The sequence below is a fragment of the Leuresthes tenuis genome, unplaced genomic scaffold (assembly GCF_036924035.1).
Source record: "Leuresthes tenuis unplaced genomic scaffold, fLeuTen1.0.hap1 SCAF_15, whole genome shotgun sequence".
NCBI classification, from domain to species: domain Eukaryota; kingdom Metazoa; phylum Chordata; class Actinopteri; order Atheriniformes; family Atherinopsidae; genus Leuresthes; species Leuresthes tenuis.
Genome location: NW_027325369.1, coordinates 19,703,629 through 19,721,212, shown reverse-complemented (window position 1 = coordinate 19,721,212; position 17,584 = coordinate 19,703,629). Strand labels below are relative to the sequence as shown.

At 39.7% G+C, this 17,584-nt stretch overlaps 3 protein-coding genes across 3 annotated transcripts; 1 reads left to right on the top strand and 2 right to left on the bottom strand.

Moving 5' to 3' along the window:
- Positions 1-230: 230 nt before the first annotated feature.
- Positions 231-5,255, bottom strand: pole2 (polymerase (DNA directed), epsilon 2). Its single transcript, XM_072365135.1, has 19 exons — positions 5,163-5,255; positions 4,633-4,733; positions 4,432-4,507; positions 3,957-4,034; positions 3,691-3,784; positions 3,500-3,574; positions 3,325-3,408; positions 3,141-3,197; positions 2,989-3,037; positions 2,795-2,867; positions 2,208-2,380; positions 2,026-2,115; positions 1,511-1,565; positions 1,350-1,409; positions 1,193-1,270; positions 965-1,073; positions 648-824; positions 491-558; positions 231-397 (listed from the first exon to the last, which is right to left on the bottom strand). The coding sequence occupies exons 1-19, from the start codon at positions 5,231-5,233 to the stop codon at positions 379-381; spliced, it is 1,587 nt and encodes a 528-aa protein (XP_072221236.1). The 5' UTR covers positions 5,234-5,255; the 3' UTR covers positions 231-378.
- Positions 5,256-8,097: 2,842 nt separating this feature from the next.
- LOC140270448 (kelch domain-containing protein 1-like) lies at positions 8,098-13,554 on the top strand. The gene is made up of 14 exons (XM_072365591.1): positions 8,098-8,234; positions 8,559-8,675; positions 9,509-9,579; positions 9,720-9,837; positions 10,073-10,185; positions 10,475-10,562; positions 10,794-10,877; positions 11,055-11,135; positions 11,229-11,287; positions 11,440-11,549; positions 11,640-11,712; positions 11,817-11,901; positions 12,653-12,705; positions 13,101-13,554. The coding sequence occupies exons 2-14, from the start codon at positions 8,568-8,570 to the stop codon at positions 13,243-13,245; spliced, it is 1,188 nt and encodes a 395-aa protein (XP_072221692.1). The 5' UTR covers positions 8,098-8,234; positions 8,559-8,567; the 3' UTR covers positions 13,246-13,554.
- On the bottom strand, positions 13,542-15,843 carry LOC140270449 (uncharacterized). Its single transcript, XM_072365592.1, has 3 exons — positions 15,132-15,843; positions 14,887-14,954; positions 13,542-14,558 (listed from the first exon to the last, which is right to left on the bottom strand). Exons 1-3 carry the CDS (start codon positions 15,621-15,623, stop codon positions 14,456-14,458), a joined length of 663 nt encoding a protein of 220 aa, XP_072221693.1. The 5' UTR covers positions 15,624-15,843; the 3' UTR covers positions 13,542-14,455.
- Between the last annotated feature and the right edge of the window lie 1,741 nt (positions 15,844-17,584).

Here is a 17,584-nt window from a genome sequence, read left to right as displayed (position 1 = left end):
CTGAAAATAAATAGCTTTTTACCGTGACGTTAGAAGCAAAATATGACATAAATTAGCCTATGACCGACATAGGAACCGCTTAGTAAAAAATCTTCAGAACATATGCAGGAACAAAACAGAACATTTTGATACATTTTCACCTGAAAACTTTGTACAGTACCTTCATCAAAGTCACGGCATTTTGGTCCAACTCGGCTTGACGATGTGTACACAAAAAAATGGACATAATGTTAAGTACAAAGAATAAAAACTTTATTACTCATGATGATACAAACACAGAAACACAAGGCCGTTCAGTAACTAGCCAGTCTAAACATCCATTATACAAATTCAATGTACACGAGTGAAAATAGCTCCTGCTAAAATCCGTCATTTTCTTTAGAGTCCTTGAAGTTTGCTGTGAAGACATAAGAATGCATAAATTAAGTATGAACATAATAAATCACAATATCAATACTGAGTATCCCACAGTTTGAAGAATGCATCCCACCTGTCCTCAACAGTTCTGTTGGATGGGTAGTACACCTTAAATGAAAAGCCACTTCTGGGGAATGAGCCCTGCAGAAATTAGTGATAAACGTCAAAGGCTCGTACCTTTATAGGACATTACAAGACATTAACAGTTTTATATTTCTTCTGCTTCATACCGGGTTGAGACAGAGGGACTCGGTGCTGTTGATGCTGAATGGGTCGTACTTGTCTGCAAAGACAATGACATCAGGCACTGGATAGACACGCAGGGAGTAGTCGTAGGCCCAGAAAACAGGACTGACGTACAGAGGCAGAGGAGTCAAGTGACCCTGGGATAGGATGGTCTTGACAAACTGGAGAGGAAGAGAAGAAGAGACTGAAATGACCCACAACACTGTGAAAAAACTAAACATCTGACAACATAACTAATAATATCATATGTTGGAGATGACTCACGTGTGAGCAAGTTTGCTTTGACAAAAATTAAACTCACGTGGTTTGGGATGTCGAGATTATTGTTGGGCAACCGGACACAATTCCTGCACATCTTGTTGACCAGATCCTCTCTGATAATTACGATCTCTTGGCTGCAGTACTGGATCCTGAACAGATCCCAATGAAGGTCAGTTTCAATCACGATATCCTCCGAACCTTAAATGTCTGTCATGTTAAACTACCGTTTCTGCATGTAGTCAAAGTCACAGGCAGTCACGTGCCTTACCTGCATGGGTTCGTTGTGAACACAGAGAATGGCACCCTCTGTCTAAACTCCTCTGTGATGTGGTCTGCCAAAGGAGGCCTGAGGAAAACATATTCACCCACATTTTTGCAGCAACTGCTCCACAGTGATTTTAGAGGAGACGTGTCTGAAGGCTTACCTCGGTAGGATGGTGCCCGGACCGGGGTCCTCAGGCCCGGGAACAAAGACAAAGCGACTACTGTAGGTTTAGGACGGACACATTAAAGTCAAACACACTGAAGCTTCGATAGATGGATACGATTCAGTACAGACCGGAATGGGAAGCCTGATGGATCTTACCTGCTGTGGATGCTGGGATATGCACATATAGCATCAGCAAGGCCCTTCAGTGATTCTTATAGGAAGGAAGAAAAAAAACTTTGACATGTTTTCTGGCTGTCTTAAAGTTTGACCAATTCCAAGATTATCTTTATTTTTTAATTCTTGGTAAGAATTAAAGCAGATTCAAAGCTTAATCTCACTCCACATTACTCTTTTTTTCCACACACACACACATATATATATACATATATATATATATATTTTTTTTTGTTCATTCATTCATTCCCTAACCCTAATAAAAGTTACTTGTAAAATAAATCTCCTTTAAAAGGAATTGTCAGAGGACAAAGCCAACTTGGTGTCAAATCTGGCTTCAGCTTCATAGTGTGGTCAGTTGATAGATCCATACAGCGAAAAACACTAATTCAACCATGCAGAGTGTGTTTACACAAAGTAAAGATCAATAAAATCACTAAGGGTTAATCCAAATCTACAGGCAGCGAGTTCAAGGTTTATGGGCCTAAAAGACTCACCTTTGAGGGATTTGATCTGCGTTTTCCCGTATGGGGCAGAAGAGAAGTTCCCGCACAAAATGAAGCAAGTCGGAGGCAGGGTTGCATATCCTGTCGGAAACAAAAAAAAAAACAAGGCGACAATGTGACCAGCGTCTCGTAGAGCGCACATTCTTGACCCATAAAAGCCTGCAATACCACACCTGAGAACATGATGTTGAGATTTTCCATCACGTCAGCGCTGTCCAGCCACACGTCAGACACCATCACAAACATGGCATCTTCATTCTCCTCCTCCAGCTGCTTCAGCTTGGAGGAAGCTTTCACGGAAGTGGTGGACGGACCACCGAAGAAGTTGATGTTGCCGTAGTAGGCCCTGGAATGAATGTAGGCGTCACGTTGTGAGGAGGCAGAAACACCCGCTCAGCTGATGAAATCCCCTCACGCCGACTGTGGTTTTATATGCAGCCTTTCAGGCGAGTTGGAGTATCCTTCATCCTTAACTCAAAGTTGAATTCACAGAGACTATGACCTTATAACTTAATATAAACCAACGTACAGAGTTAAACTTTATAGCTAAGCTATTTCAGAGGCATTTTTTTAACTGCTCCAAGAGCGACAAGATAAATCAAATTCACCGAATGGTTGCTCCGAAAATGTTGCTCTAGTCCAAAAATGCTGACACACACGGGGAGATAAACCCAGAGAAAGCTTTAATTCACACCTCTCGCCTATGTGTAATGTAAAGCCTTACATCCCGCTACACTGACTGACTCCTGAACCCACTGACCTTGTAGCAGAGGAAGGTTCTGTTGGTGGGAATCCGAAGCCGTTGACGTGGAACACGGAGTCCTCGTACCAACCTTCAGCACAGAGAACAAACCGCTTCTTCAACACCAGACATGTCCGTGCTTATGAAATGTACGTTTGAGGGATCATTTAGTTCCACTGTACATTCGTGGAAGCATTTAAGACTAATCTCACCTTCCGCCAGTACAAAGCAGGAATCTGTGTACAGGCCGTTGTGAAACTGGTGAGGATGGAGCTGAGGAATTGAACTCTTTTAAAAGTTGCACATTGTCACATTAGGAAAAACCCTTTCTCACTGAGAAACTCTGAAACAGCTCAAAGGATATTGCTTTGGACATATCCAGCTGTACGGCTCCACTCGGGTCCTCCAGGTAAAATTTACCCTTAAAAAAAAATGTTTTCTGATTAAATAAACGTTAAATACCTATTTATATCACACCCAGGTACAGAAAAAGAAGTCAAATAAACTCTTTCACTGGAAAAGGACCAGCAAACGTAACCTTAACTCACCTCTTTCAGCTGTGTGATCATTCCCAGTACGATCACCTCTCCCAGTTTAGCTGTGCTACCGAGCAACGCTTCAACCGTCCTCAGCTACGAAAGACAAATATCCCCAGAAAAGCTGGTAAACAATGGCATAACACACTCTTTACTCATCCGCCAGCACACTGATGTTAGATCATACCTGAAATTTATTTTGACCCTCTTCAACTGCAGCTCCTATTGCTGGAGGGGTAAAGAGCTCGTGGCGATGTGTGCGCTGCAAAAAATAAAGAAGGAAGAGAAATACAATCCATCAAAACAACATTCACTCCACGCTTGGTTGAAACGGCAGCCAAAAGACAAGCCAGTCATCGTGAGTGGGATGTTGGTGACCTGTTGTAGGATTGTGTAGCGCTCCCTGAAGAGTTCGGCTTTGTCTTTGGCCAAACCACACAGACTGGGGGCGCTGTGGCTGGTCATACTGATGCTGCATGAGGAAGTCATTAAAAGAAAGAAAGGCCTTTTAATTTATGCCTGTAATACAACAAGCTGAGGTCAACAAGCACGCGTGAGTGTGCAGCTAACTCCAGCGACTGACATGTAAACGAATAAACTTTTAATCCTTTGACATAAAAGTAGAAAACGGGCTGTCGACTCACGGTACAAATTTCTTCCTCTCCACACTGTAAATGTACCTGGGGACATCAAAGGCTCCAATAATGTTGAAAACATTATCTCTGGGGAAAAAAAAAAACAAACAAAAACAGCTCATGTGAGCATTACCACTTAATAACGGTTCTGTCCATAACAAATGCTTCATCGCCAAACGTTATACCCACAAATAATACAAGTCTGAATCAGTCCAGGCCTAAACTTTTCTCTTATTCACAGGTACTCTGTCTGCATTAAACAGCTGGTACATAATATAAATCATATGTATAATATAAATAATCTGAGTGTGCTAGGAATAGCTTAATATATAAAGAGAAACATATAGAAATTAACTTATGTTGTGACTTAAGAGGGTGTATTGAAAATGATCATTTACATTAAAATAATGCATAAAAGAACTTGATGTCACAATGTTTGATTAAACAGTAACATGATAATCAAAGGTAAAAAAGCTGCACTTACATGGTTTCATCACAAGACTGAGAGCAGTCCTGCACAGCGCACTCCGCCACAGACAGCTCTATCATACTCGAGGTCACTGTTAGAAAACTTACTTTGGTCAGAACCTGCAAACGCTTCAGGTAAATGCACAAACACAGTGCTGCAGTGGGCAGAAGAAAAATAAATAAAGTGTCTCACAGAAACTGACTGTGCTGCACTTACACGGCTGCTTTTCCACTGCATCCAGGACCTTTTCAACGACATCATCCAGTTCAGAGTGACTGACCGACTCCAACACCTCCACAAGGTACCTGCTGGCCTCACTGGAGCATTAAATAAGGCAAAAATCATTTAAAAAAAAACACACACACACCAAAGCACCACCGTGTGATCGATTTAGTTAAATTAAAATGGAATCAGAGTAGATATTAGAGTTAAGAGTCTGAGATGAGAAGCAGCTGAGTTTTAACTGGGAGCAGTTATTTGTTTAAGACTAAAGTCGAGAAATAAAAAAAATAAAGGAACGTAAAGGAAATAAAGCGTAAAATACCACCAGCAGCACCACTACTACTGCTACTACTACTAATAATAATACTTTGTGCAATAATAGTGAAGAACAAAGACGGTTTCCAGGCTGTCCCTGCCTTTCAGTTGACAGACGAGACTTTTTCTAATACTTTGCTAAAAACACACCGAACATCCGGAAAAACACATTTTCTGTACAGAAACCACGACAGACAAAAATCACATACGGTCGCAGGATAAGCCCCCTCATCTTGAAGGCAGCGGATACTTTTGTCTTTATTTTGCGAGCTACATCCATGTTTGCGTCTGCCTTAGCTCAAGCTTTGGCGCTAAATGCCAACTTCCGCGTGTACTTCGTCACTTCCGTTGAAGCGATCCTTAAAAAATAAAGCACATAAACACTTTTTTTTTTTTTTAACTACTCAAAACTATGTTTAAAATCAGCTTGAACTTTCTTCGTGCCATTCCACTTTGAAGAATATGTCTTGATATGATATTAAGATTTTTCTAGACACATATTTATACAATTATTCATAACACCTAACCTCTCCTGAAACCTTCTAAGTCCACTTTAGACAGACCTAACGCTATGACAAAAGATAATTTTCTGCATCATAGAGTGGGATAATGTCAAATTTGGCTGAACCTGCATTTTTATCGAAAGGATAAGAGTCACGGTGGCCATATTCTTTAATCTGACAAACTATTGTTTTTATAGATAGAGATAGAAAATGGCAGGGAATGATTGTGTCTACACATGAAGGTTTATTCCCAGTGGTGCATTGCCATCACAATGGATGTCAAACTGATAAAATTGTGTAGTATTATGTTCTGTGAGGGCATATCTTATCATTTTGTAGCGAATTTTCAGCTCACTGCATATGACTTTGCATGAAAGATCAAAAGTTAAATTCTTAATAGTCATGTAACACACTTCGACACAGACACATTTACTGTATGTATATCTATTCCTCTTCTGTGCACTATTGTACAGTATTGACTTTTCCCAGTAAAATGTCTCTGATATTGGAAAGCTGCTTTCTTCTACAAAATGTCAAACAAAATAGATTTTTAGATTTAAAAAAGAACATTTCCGGGATTGATTGTTACTGTAATATGACATCTAGTATAGGCTCTCTTTATAACTTCCACTGATTCCTCCTTCATTTAAACCATTTAAACATCTCTTAATGACAAAATGATTTTCATTTTGATGAAACTTACAAAGTAAATAGTTTTTTAACAAGACTAAAATGTTTTTGACAGAGTTACTATGTTTGTACAAATCAGATATAGCTGGATGTTTCATGCGATGACGGTTTACCGATTGATAGGTCTGTTTAATAAAAAGAGCTTTAGTAATTGAGAAGAACTGTATTAAGGAAATCATATACTTGTGAAACACATTATTCTACATATAGTCATTAACTACTGCTAAAACATAACTTCCCTGACAAAGCTATGTTGGGTTGTCACTGTCTTCAGCATCTCTTAAGCAGATGAATATGTGAACACTGTCAGTTGTCAATTCTCGTAGGTGCCTAAAAGTAAGGCGACTGGACAGATTTTCTTGGTTCTATAAAGTATTTAGAATTACAAACCATGTTATTGAATGCTGTATCAGCGTCAGTAGATCTTTTTTTTTCTTTCTCTGAAGAAGATGGTTCAAGATAACGTACAAAGTCCCAGCTAGCATGAAGGAGTCCTACGGGTGTTTTCTGATTGGACACATGTTTGGAGGCAGTCTGTAATCCACAAATTTCATATTCTAGAGCTTTTATTTTTATTCAAATCAAGCCTCTACAAGTAAACAAAGACAAAAAGACACGGCTTAGGCCAAGAACAGTTTAAGTAAAGGAATTATCTTTGTTTGACTTTGAAGAGAGAGACCAGGCAGACAGTAAATACACTTGGAAGAAGATAGAATACCAGATTAGTTTTGCTTCTTCACCTTTAGACAAATTAAAATGCTGGATGTATAAAGAAAGATAAGTTACATTTGTGACAATCAATATTTTGACCGGCTACGGATTTGCTCTCTTAAACAAGCTTAACTATTTCTTGCATTTTCTTGTTGCAATATTCAAAGCATTATTGTGTCTCTGTTATTGATACACAGTTCAGAGATGACATCAAATGTCAGGCGAGAAACTAAAAAATCCACCACCACGGTAGTTGGCTCATCAAAAGTTTCACCTTCAGCTTAAGTAAAAATGGAAGATATGACTAAATGACTGCAAATTTTTCAGATAACAGATAAGTCAGAGTTATTAAAAGAGGTGCAGATGCCCATCAGGTTTGAAAAGGTTGATACATTCACCTTATCACTGCAGATATAGGGAACCAACAAGACCTCTCCCAGTAAAAGCTCAAATGTAGCACCTGTTTCTCGCATCTTTTTAAGCCGGGGCTTTTAAACATTTTTTTTTATTGAATATAAGCTGGGTAAATGTAAAGGCATAGGTCAGGAAAGTCTGCATGAATAAAATCATTCAACTTAGTTATTCCCGTGGGAAATGTGGCCCAAAAAGGCAATAGAAAAGAAACACCACATTTCTGGATACGCAATACTGTTATGGAATGAAGAGCTCAAGGGTAGTCAAAGATTTCAGCATGTACTCAGCTGTGATTAGAGGAACATTTCTGGAAACAAAATCTCATTGTAACTCACAAACACAAGTGACTGTAACTGTTGCATAATTCAACTTGAACCCAGTCACAGGGCTCTACCATAATGGATAAACACACAGTATCCATGACTCATATCAGATGGACAAAAAGGTGTATTTCTTTATTTACTCACCTGACACATTCATAATAGCAGCATATCCACTTATATACAACTAAGTTAATTAACCAAATAATCAACCTATCCAATCCAGTTAAATAACGCATGAGTACATTTTAACACAGTTTTTATGTATAAGTCAAGACTAAATAAGGTAATATTGATTATAAAAAAGCATCCTTTCTAGAGTGAGATTAAAAGCGTTTAAAGATATCATTTTATAGCAAACGTTAAGCTGTTTAATTTGTGCCTATTATTCAAACGGCGATGTGTTTCAAAACGTCTTTGATTTCGAAATAATTAACTATTTAGAGTAGCCATCGTTGAACGCGAGATTTATGTTGAAAGAGGCGGACCGGAAGTTGGGTTTTATTTTCGTGTGGTGTTTACACAGCTGATAGCGCCGTCGACAAACTTGCTGTGTATGCGATCAGGGAGCAAAAGCTTTGGCATTCATTTGACAGCATGACGAAGAGGAACACCGCGATTGGAAGTCTACTGTAGTTTGCGGGTATGTTGAAAAATATATTTTCCGTTAATCATTTATTAGTTATTGTGGATTCAGTTAGCCTATTTAATTTGCCTTCAGCATTAAGTGCAGTTAGCTCTAAGGACTCGCAGACAACCACTTTTGTACAGGGCGCCGTTTGATGATCTACATTTGATCTCAGACTGATGGAAAATGCATTGAGGGTTTAGTCCTCTGTCTTGTGGCGGGTCTCTGCCCGCATCTCTTTTGACAGCTTTCACAGTAAAAGTCGAACCTCAGCTGACATTTCCTGGTACATTTTCATCATTTCTGTTCAAAAGGCGCGTCCCCTCTTTCTATTTATAGGTGACAGAGATGGATTCCGCGCTTGAGAGGCACCGCTCGGAGCTGGTGGCCCGGGAGCGGAGCGGACACACGGCCGTGGTGGTGGATAACCTGCTGTATGTGTGGGGAGGTTACATGGTGAGAAAAATGCCACCAAACATGTTACAAAACGCGTTATGTAAGGGAAAAGCTCTGCGCCATGCACAGTAGGGGGAATATATAATATTACCCCCTGACGTTAATTATTGTTAGGCTTGAAGTCAGTGTAATGTTTCATTACAAATTCATTTTACGGCCGTCATTTCCATTAAAATGACAGATATTTAATTCAAATGTGAAGAAGGGGATGCATACTGTAGTGTAAAAAACATACCATCTAACTGACAGACATGCATGAATGAACTGTATGCCATATTAATGATAGAAAAACATTTTGTTAAATGTGTAAAACTGAATTATTTTTTACAGATGAGAATATGAGATTACATCAGTACACTTAGATATGATCACGACTGAATCATTAGGGAAGGATTAACACTACAAAGTGGCTGAACTAAACCCCTTGTTAAACACATGCATATACATTCTGCTCACATGTCAGTGTAGTGATACATCAATAATCTAATTATGAATGCGGTTTTATGTCTTTTAAATTTTTTTTTAATATATGTGTTATCTGAAACCTCCCATGTTAGATATTCAAACACTACGATTTGACAATACTTACATCTTCCAGTAGTGCACTTGTAAAATTACCTTAGCAGTTTTATTCATACCACTGGTAACGGCCAAAGTCTGTAAAATGAAGCTGGCACAGAGGATGGTAATACACATGCATTCATCCTTATATTATCATCTATATTGTTGATATATTTACATTTTGACTGATTACTTTGGATGTACTACTCCAGGCCTGTTTATGTATTTGTGATTGGCTTTTTTCTTTCTTTTTTTAAAATGTATCTTAATAGTCAGTCGCTGAGGAAGAAGTTTTCCTTCCTAGTGATGAAATCTGGGTATATGACCTGGAAACTGGTATATGGTAAGAAAACTCAAGTGTAGAAAATTCCTGTTGGGTTTGAATTGACAAGTTCTTTCCTTGAGCTGTCTGCTGTCTGTTGTCTGTTGGTGAAAAGAAGAGACTGCTGTTTATTCACCTTTCTTCTTCTTCGTTTTCTTAAGGGAGGTGTTTCACATGACTGGGGAAGTCCCACCCTCTATGTCAGGGACCTGCGGCTGCTCCTTGAATGGGCACATGTACATATTTGGAGGCTGTGATGACAACGGACAGACCAATCAGGTGGACATTTCTTGTCTTACTGTCCTACTGTTTGTTCCATCTGAATTATGGTTGTTTACACTCTTTGTTACAGAAATAGAATAGCGTGCACATACTAACAAAGTTGCCAAAATCATGCTAGGTTAATTTTCTTCTTATAAAACATTTTCCCTTTTCATATAATGATAAATGGATCGTTAAATCATCAGCTGAACACTTTCAACTTGACAAGATGATTCTTTTTGAATTTGAACAGATGTACTGTGTTGACCTGACAGACGGTAAATATATGTGGAGGAAGATTACACAAGAGTTTGGCTCTGCTCCTTCACCCCGAGACAAACTGTCTTGCTGGGTTTATAATGGAAGGTACGTGATATAATATGATTTGTTTTGTTATATGTCCAGTCGATTTGGATTTGGAGGATTCAACACTGACTTCATGGTAACAGTTAAAGTGTCAGTTTTTGATTGATTCAGTTTTGTTTTCATGTTTGGTGTATTTTAAAATTTTTTTTTTACTCTTTTTACTCTTAAGAGTACCTAAATATGAAGTGAAATGGAAATAAGAGCAAACTCTTTGCGTCCACTTCTTATGAATCTATAATCTTTGCTTGCGTGATATTAATTAGTGTGACTGCGGTTTGATACTCTTCAGGCTCATCTACTTTGGAGGATATGGCCACAAACTGCTGGCGGATATTAACAGCAGGAACAGAAGCTTCATTTTAGATGAAACATCATGGGTAATGCTTTTTGTTTAAATCAAGCAATGCAGATTTGGCATGAAGTTTAGAGGTTATGTGTCACCTTTTCTTATGTTGTTTTATTTAGTTTTCTGATAAGATTACGTTGCAAAACATTTCAACAAGAAGTTGGGACAAAATTGGGAAAAAAACTGTTCGAAAAAGAGCATTTTGAGTGCTTCTTCATCATTAGAATAGTTTCATAACTGTGTGTATTCTTCTTGTTCTTAGGTGGAGGACATGTTTTGGGGATGGAACAATGAAGTTCATGTGTTTGACCCCATGCAAGTCAGTTGGAGTGAACCACAAACTCGTGTAAGTGCCAAACATCAGAGGGACCCAAACATAGAGACTATAGAGAGAAATAAGTCATACTTTCACACTAAGGGAAACGTTTACACCGTACTTCAATTTCTGATACTGAGATATACTGCTATATTTGATAGATGATAAAGAAATCTGGTGTTACAACTTGGCAGTTTTTGTTTGCAGGGTCGTGCTCCAGCTCCGAGGGCCGCTCACTCCAGCGCCACACTCAAATGCAGAGGATACATTTGTGGAGGCAGAGTCATGGTGAGAGGCCTGCTGTGGCATTCCCGTGTCAGTGTGCGCTGATATATTGATCAAGGACAGCCATACGTTACTTGTGCTCTTTTCTAAATGCAGGAAACCAGGACAAGTGACATTCATTGTCTAGACCTTGAATCGTGGACGTGGTCAGAAATGTATGTAAACACATGCTGCCAGCTTACGTACAGCATTTTCCCATCAGACAGCATCTTGCATATAACGCGCTTAAAATGATCTGCAACAGTAAGAGTTGTCACGTTATTGCTAGGTTTGTCATTAATGATGTTATTCTAAACATACTTGCCAGAGTCCCATCATCCACCGCTCCAGTGGGCAGGTCATGGCATACGCTCTCCGCAGTGTCAGACACCACCATGTTCCTGTTTGGAGGTCTCAGTGTAGACTGCAAACCAATGAGTAAGAAAATGTGCCCTCTTGTTTATCTTTATACATATATTTATGTCCCATATTTGTTGTCTTTTCAGCAATGTGTATTTTTCTCATTAGGTGATGGCTGGTTGTTTGACACTGAAACAAAGAAATGGAACGAGTTTGAGCATCCCTTTAAGAATAAGCCAAGGTGTCAGCTAATGTTTTACATTTATAACTCCGAACAAGACTTTTTAAGTGTTACAGCAAGTTGTGAACGTATGTTGAATGATACGGTTTCCCCCCTGCCTTAAGGTTGTGGCACACAGCATGCGCAAACAAAGACTCTGATGTGATTGTGTTCGGGGGAAGTTGTGACTACATCCTCCTCGTTGACACTGTAAGTATCCCAGGGACACTACTGAAAATGAGAAAAATCTCATGTAAAAGTGCCGATGAAGTTCATTAGGCTTAGAGAAGTCCTCGAGCTCTACTCCAAACACCTTTCCTAGTTATCAGTTTTTCAAGTTTGGCTCTCTGAGCAAAATTCAATTACTTTTCCAAACTTTCTAAGCTGCATCTCATTTTGGATTTCAAATGAAAAACCCTAAGGACAATTTGCAATTAATTTACCTGTTGCAGAATGTTTTTCTCCAGTCAAATTAAGAACAACCTGCAAAGAGGATGTTTGATTTGAAGAAAATTTTCAGTTAACTCTAGTTTTCACTATTTTGCAACAAAAGTTGGATTCTTTGTTATGTTTTATACAGAAATGACCAACGTTGATCTTTTTAGGAAGACATTTGTGGAGAGCCAGATAGATTTGGGAGGCAGATGTAAAAGTAGGAAGTTAAATCATCACATTCAAAACAGCACTGAACACTTAATAACCCTACACTTAGAATATTTACTCTTTCACCTGAAAGCATTATTTTCAATCAGATTTTTCCACTAAGAACCAATAATTTAAAGTATTTGTCTTTAATTTCCCCATTAAAAAAAAACTTTTCTTTAGTTGTAATAGGGGCTTCATGTTTTTTTAAATTTTCTTTTTAAGAAAGAGTTATGTGGTGAACATTTCATCTTGTGAATAATTCAAAGCCCTCAACAGATCTCAGTTTACTTATGATTTGACCCTCCTTTCTTTTCAGGGTCACTGCAATGAAGCACTTGTTTTCCAGATGCAGCCATATCCTCTGTTTAGGTAGGTGGAGTGATCTCAAAACAGGATTCTTATGTGAAAGAACAGCAGAAAGCTAATACGAGTCATTTCACACAGCAGACACCAAGAGTTGTCAAGCACAGGTGAAATGAACACCTGTAATGGCTGCATAGCATTTGCAGAGCTCTGGTGATGTGTGTGCTGCTTTCTGGGTCAAAGCTGTCATTAATGGTATTCTAAATGAATGCCATTAATGACAGCTTTGTCCAATCCAATCCAGCTAATCTGTGCTTCTTCTGCTGTCACAAGTCAAAATAACTGCTGTTCACAAGCTTATTAACTTTGTAAGTCAAGTTACTTAAAATGGAAATTTCTCTCCCAAAAACAGAGATGCCGTCTGACAGAAGCTTTTTTTGTTTGTTTTTTTCTCCTGACAGGATTTGTGAGGACTACATTGCAAAGAATGCAAGAAACTCAGAGAGGCTCAGAAATCAGCTTCCTCTTCTACCTCCCAAACTTCTGAAGGCACTGGAGAGGAGAATATCTTTCTACAGGCCCTCAAATAAGCAAAATATTAGTTAAAGTAGATCGAAAGGGCGAATGAGAATGCTTTATTGTGTATTTTTTACTTTGAGGGTTTAACATATCATTTTAAGAATTTATATATGCTGAATATTTTATGGTGTTTTATTTGGTTGTTTTACAAACATACCTTTTTATTTTGTATAGTCAGCCTGCCAAAACAATCATCACGTGTCTCTGTGATGACTTTGATGATTAAATAAGCTGTTGAAAAGTTTTTGCTTGGTGTTGACTACAGGACCATTGTGGGACTAGTGAATAAAGCAGTGTTGTAATAGCAGAATTAATCACACATATGTGCTTCTTGTTTGGAATATTTTTTTAATTTGTGGCACAAAAAAATAGAAAGAATCTGCCTCTGCTTTCCAATCGGCATCTTTTTTCACGCACGCAGTGCTCACATGTCCACTCTTAGTCCATTCACACAACTCTTTTGTCCCACCACTAAGTGGCAGCAGCCTTTTCATGTTTAAAAATGGCTGAAAGGTGTCAGCAGAAATGCAGCTGGACCAAATGTAGCCTGACTGAAAGTCTCTCTGGAGCCACATTCCTTTTCATAAGCCTGGAAAAGGGCAGAGACTGAGCTAAGGAAGGAAACCTTGACTAAACATTTCCCTCTCATACCTTTGCACGGTTGCCACATCTGACAACTATTAGTCCAGTTCTGTGCTGGACCTGTGTTTATGTTTTACATAAAGCCTTGCCAAAAACACTTAATGGACCTTCACAGCATAAATATGCTAAACTGTTGAGTCTAAGCAGCCAGAAATATATTGGGTATCTCATTTACTTATTAAGAGACAAGTGAGAACAATGCATGCAATGGGGCTTGCTCAGAGGGAGCCTAGCAGGAATGATTGGATGACATGACACCCTACTGTTGCAGATAACAAACCACAGAGGCATCTGTCTGTTAACACCCCAGGCCAACACAAGGACAACCTCCTGGCATCTGTTCAAGTTTGTGTTATATGGCAGCAGTTACAGCGCTCTGTGTCGTTAAATAACACTTGGATAATTGCAGTGGCCAGGACTGACTTGTTGAATCCAATCAATAGGAATCTATATATGGGCAACCAAACTGAAAATACAGATCATGGAGCGATCCCTGGAAACAAGAATTTTGTCAAAAGAGCCTTGTTTCCCCTCTTGAAAAATGTCCCCTGCAAGACTGGAAGGGTATTTTAGCTGCAGTATTTTCAGCTTAAGGTCAACTAAACTCTCTCTCAATTGTGTCCATCAGCTCTTCCTCTGATCCATCATATAGCATCGCTGGCATGTTAAGAGAGGCGCTTTGGCAGCTGCCACAAGTCCTGTGGAGAGTGGAGAAACATGTTAACCAAAGCTGCTAAAAAACAGAAAAGCAGTCTAACACATCATATTTCAATTTGCAGTGATGTCAGTTTAGAGACATATTCATGTTTTTTTGTGAGTGTCATAAGACTGGCATGTCTCCTCCCAGTCTTAGAACAACAGTCACTTATTTGTTTCCGCCTTACCAGCAGCTCTCTGACAAATCTGATCCACACAGGCAACAATAGGCTAGTATTTCGATCCCTTAAGGAGAATTTGATATGGCCATGCTCCGTTTTTACTCCACTGAGCTCGGAAATGACTTATGTATGAGAGTTGTCTACTTACGGTTGTTTTTCTGACGTGGGAACAGTTTCAAACGAAGTTCCTTTCGCCAAACAGCTCTGCGAGGAGGGCTGAGAAAAACAGAGTGAATAAAGGATGCAATTTGTTTCCCTCACCGAACAATAAATCAGACCAACAGTTATTTCAAAATGAGCTGGTTCATAATTATTTTCTTCAATTAACATAATTAAATGCTTAATAAGCAACCAGATGAACTGATCCAATCCATTAGTATGTCTATATCTTACGTTGTGCTGTTTTGTGAATGCCGGTGTGTGTTGTTTCAAGCGCGTGAAGGCAGGATTACTCCTCTTGTTTACATCCTTTGTCACGCCGCGTGGGACACGTGGCTCTTCGGCTCTTCCAGACGGAGCAGAGCTGACGTCGTCCTCCGTGTCCTCTCTGTTGAAGTGACACAATCCGTACTTTCTGGATTTGACGAAAGACCTTTTTTGAGGAGTTTTCTCAACGGATGCTCTCTCACGATTCCCATAATCTTCGAGAACTGTGTCCAGTTCTCCATCAACGTCATCGTCTTCCCTTGACAAGGGAGAGTCGTGCCCCTCGCGGTGGCAGTCCGGTCGCGCACTGTTGCGCAAAATTGTGTGATTCTCGAGAGGCTTGAACTGACCTGAATTGTCCTGCTTGTGTGTAGCGATATCGCACCCTGTTTTTGTCACGCTCACCTCGCTAACGCGCACAGGTGCGACTTTCTTCCCTCTGCTTGTACCAGTGCCCATGTCCGTGCGTCTGGCTGCTTAAATGCAAAGTCCTGTCCCCATGTTCATCTTCAGGCGTTCAAATCCCCCCAGAATTGATTATCAACCAACAAAGTCTTGATCCTTGGCAGTGTCTACGGTCGGATCTCAGTTAGGCTGACAATTTTAAAACACATATTTGGCTAAAAAGTAGTTCTTGCGGCCAGTTGTCAAAACGTTTCACTCCTGATCTGCAGACGCATTACTGAAAACGTCCCCACGTGTCCACAGAACGACCCGCAGTCTAAACTTTCGAGTAACTCCCATCAGTAGGAGAAACTGTGTATCCCTTACATAACACAGTTTGGCTCAGGACCCCGGGGAGAAAACCCCGCCTTCTTATAGAAAGGAACACACACCCTTTGAGTTTCCATTATATTTGTACAAAAATTCAATTCCACTTTTACTTCACGATCTTTGCCTCTGGATGTTTTTCCTCATTGTTCAACCAACCTATTTTAAAGAAAAAAATTAAAAAGTCCTTTTTTTCCTTCTAAATATTCTGCCATTCCCGTGACGGAAAAATAAATTACAAAAGGGCATAGTATGAACATGAAAAGGCTAAATGGGGGCAATTAGTTTAATTCATATGAATCACATCAGCAACACGACCTACTTATTGTCCCTCTCTGTTCAGCTAATAGATTTTATTGAGGTGAGTGAGGGCCAGAGTGAGTGAGTTCCTGCCAGCCCAATGCTTCATGGCCCCAAGTGACAGATTAAGACTTGAGCACTGGGCCACAGGAGATGGGGCATTCCTTTCCAACAGCTTGAGCTTCCCAGAGATTCCTCAATAAGCTTTTGTCTGGTCCACTTGCACATACAAAGGACACGGCAGGAGCACCTCAGAGACAAAGCTGTCCAACAGAACAGGAGTAAAAAAAAGTTGTTTGCGATCTTTCATTAAGTGCCTCTTTTCTCTTTCTCTTTTCCAGCTCGTGTGCGCATGTATAATATGGGTCTGTCTGTGCCAGACAGCTGTGCAACCTGTTCCCTCTGGAGGATGACCAAGTCAAAGACACCTGTTGTTCAAGCAAATGGTATTTTCCAAACTGTGAATGTAAAAAAAAAAATGTTTGGCTGTAGATGTCTCATTGAGGAATTTCCTGCTTTACTGTCGAATTTCTGGAAAGCATGTAACTGAAGTATGACTGAAAGCTGAAAGCTAGGAGCAGGAAACATAAACCAGCTGTAGAATATAAACTAGACTTTTTCAGTTTAAGTTACTTAGCTATGTTTGAACTACGCAAAGAGCCTATGTGGCATCCTCATCATATCCCTTCCAACACTCCCTCTCCACTTAAGTGATGCAGCCCAAAAATACAGAGGAAAAACTGCAAAACTGAGCCCTCCCCCCCGATTGTGCAATAATTTCATAGTTCTAAAGTGCAAATCTTACTCAATAAAAGTCGTAAATCCAGTTAAAATCTGCTTATTTCAAGACAATAACAATAATGTAAAAGTGGAGTCATTTTGCCAACGCTGCCTTTCCAGGACTCTTGTTTGTGTTATTTTCCAACCCCCCTCCCTGCACCAGTGCATCATTAAAGAGATGTGGCGGCCACATCTGGAGAAAACCTCAACAGCTTCCAGACGAGGGGGAGGATCCGCCGCAAGATGGAAGCCATGGCCCAGCTTGCTGCATTGCTGTGGTTTTTCTGACTTCTCCCAGATTCAAGGACTCTTCTCAAACATAGACAAAAGAGCCCAAAGGTTGGCTCAAGTATCTATGAAACTGGTTGTACATTCTGCATGGCTTTATGTATTACGCTCATCTCAAACTCTGATAATTGTTCAGAGTTGTGGTGGATGCAAGCATCTTTTCTTCCCACCCAACAGCCGGACAGCATATGTGAGTAATTAGATTATTATGACTCAACAGCATCATTTGCGGTGTGACAAATAAAGAAATTGTGTTCATGTTTGAGTGCAAAAAATCTGCC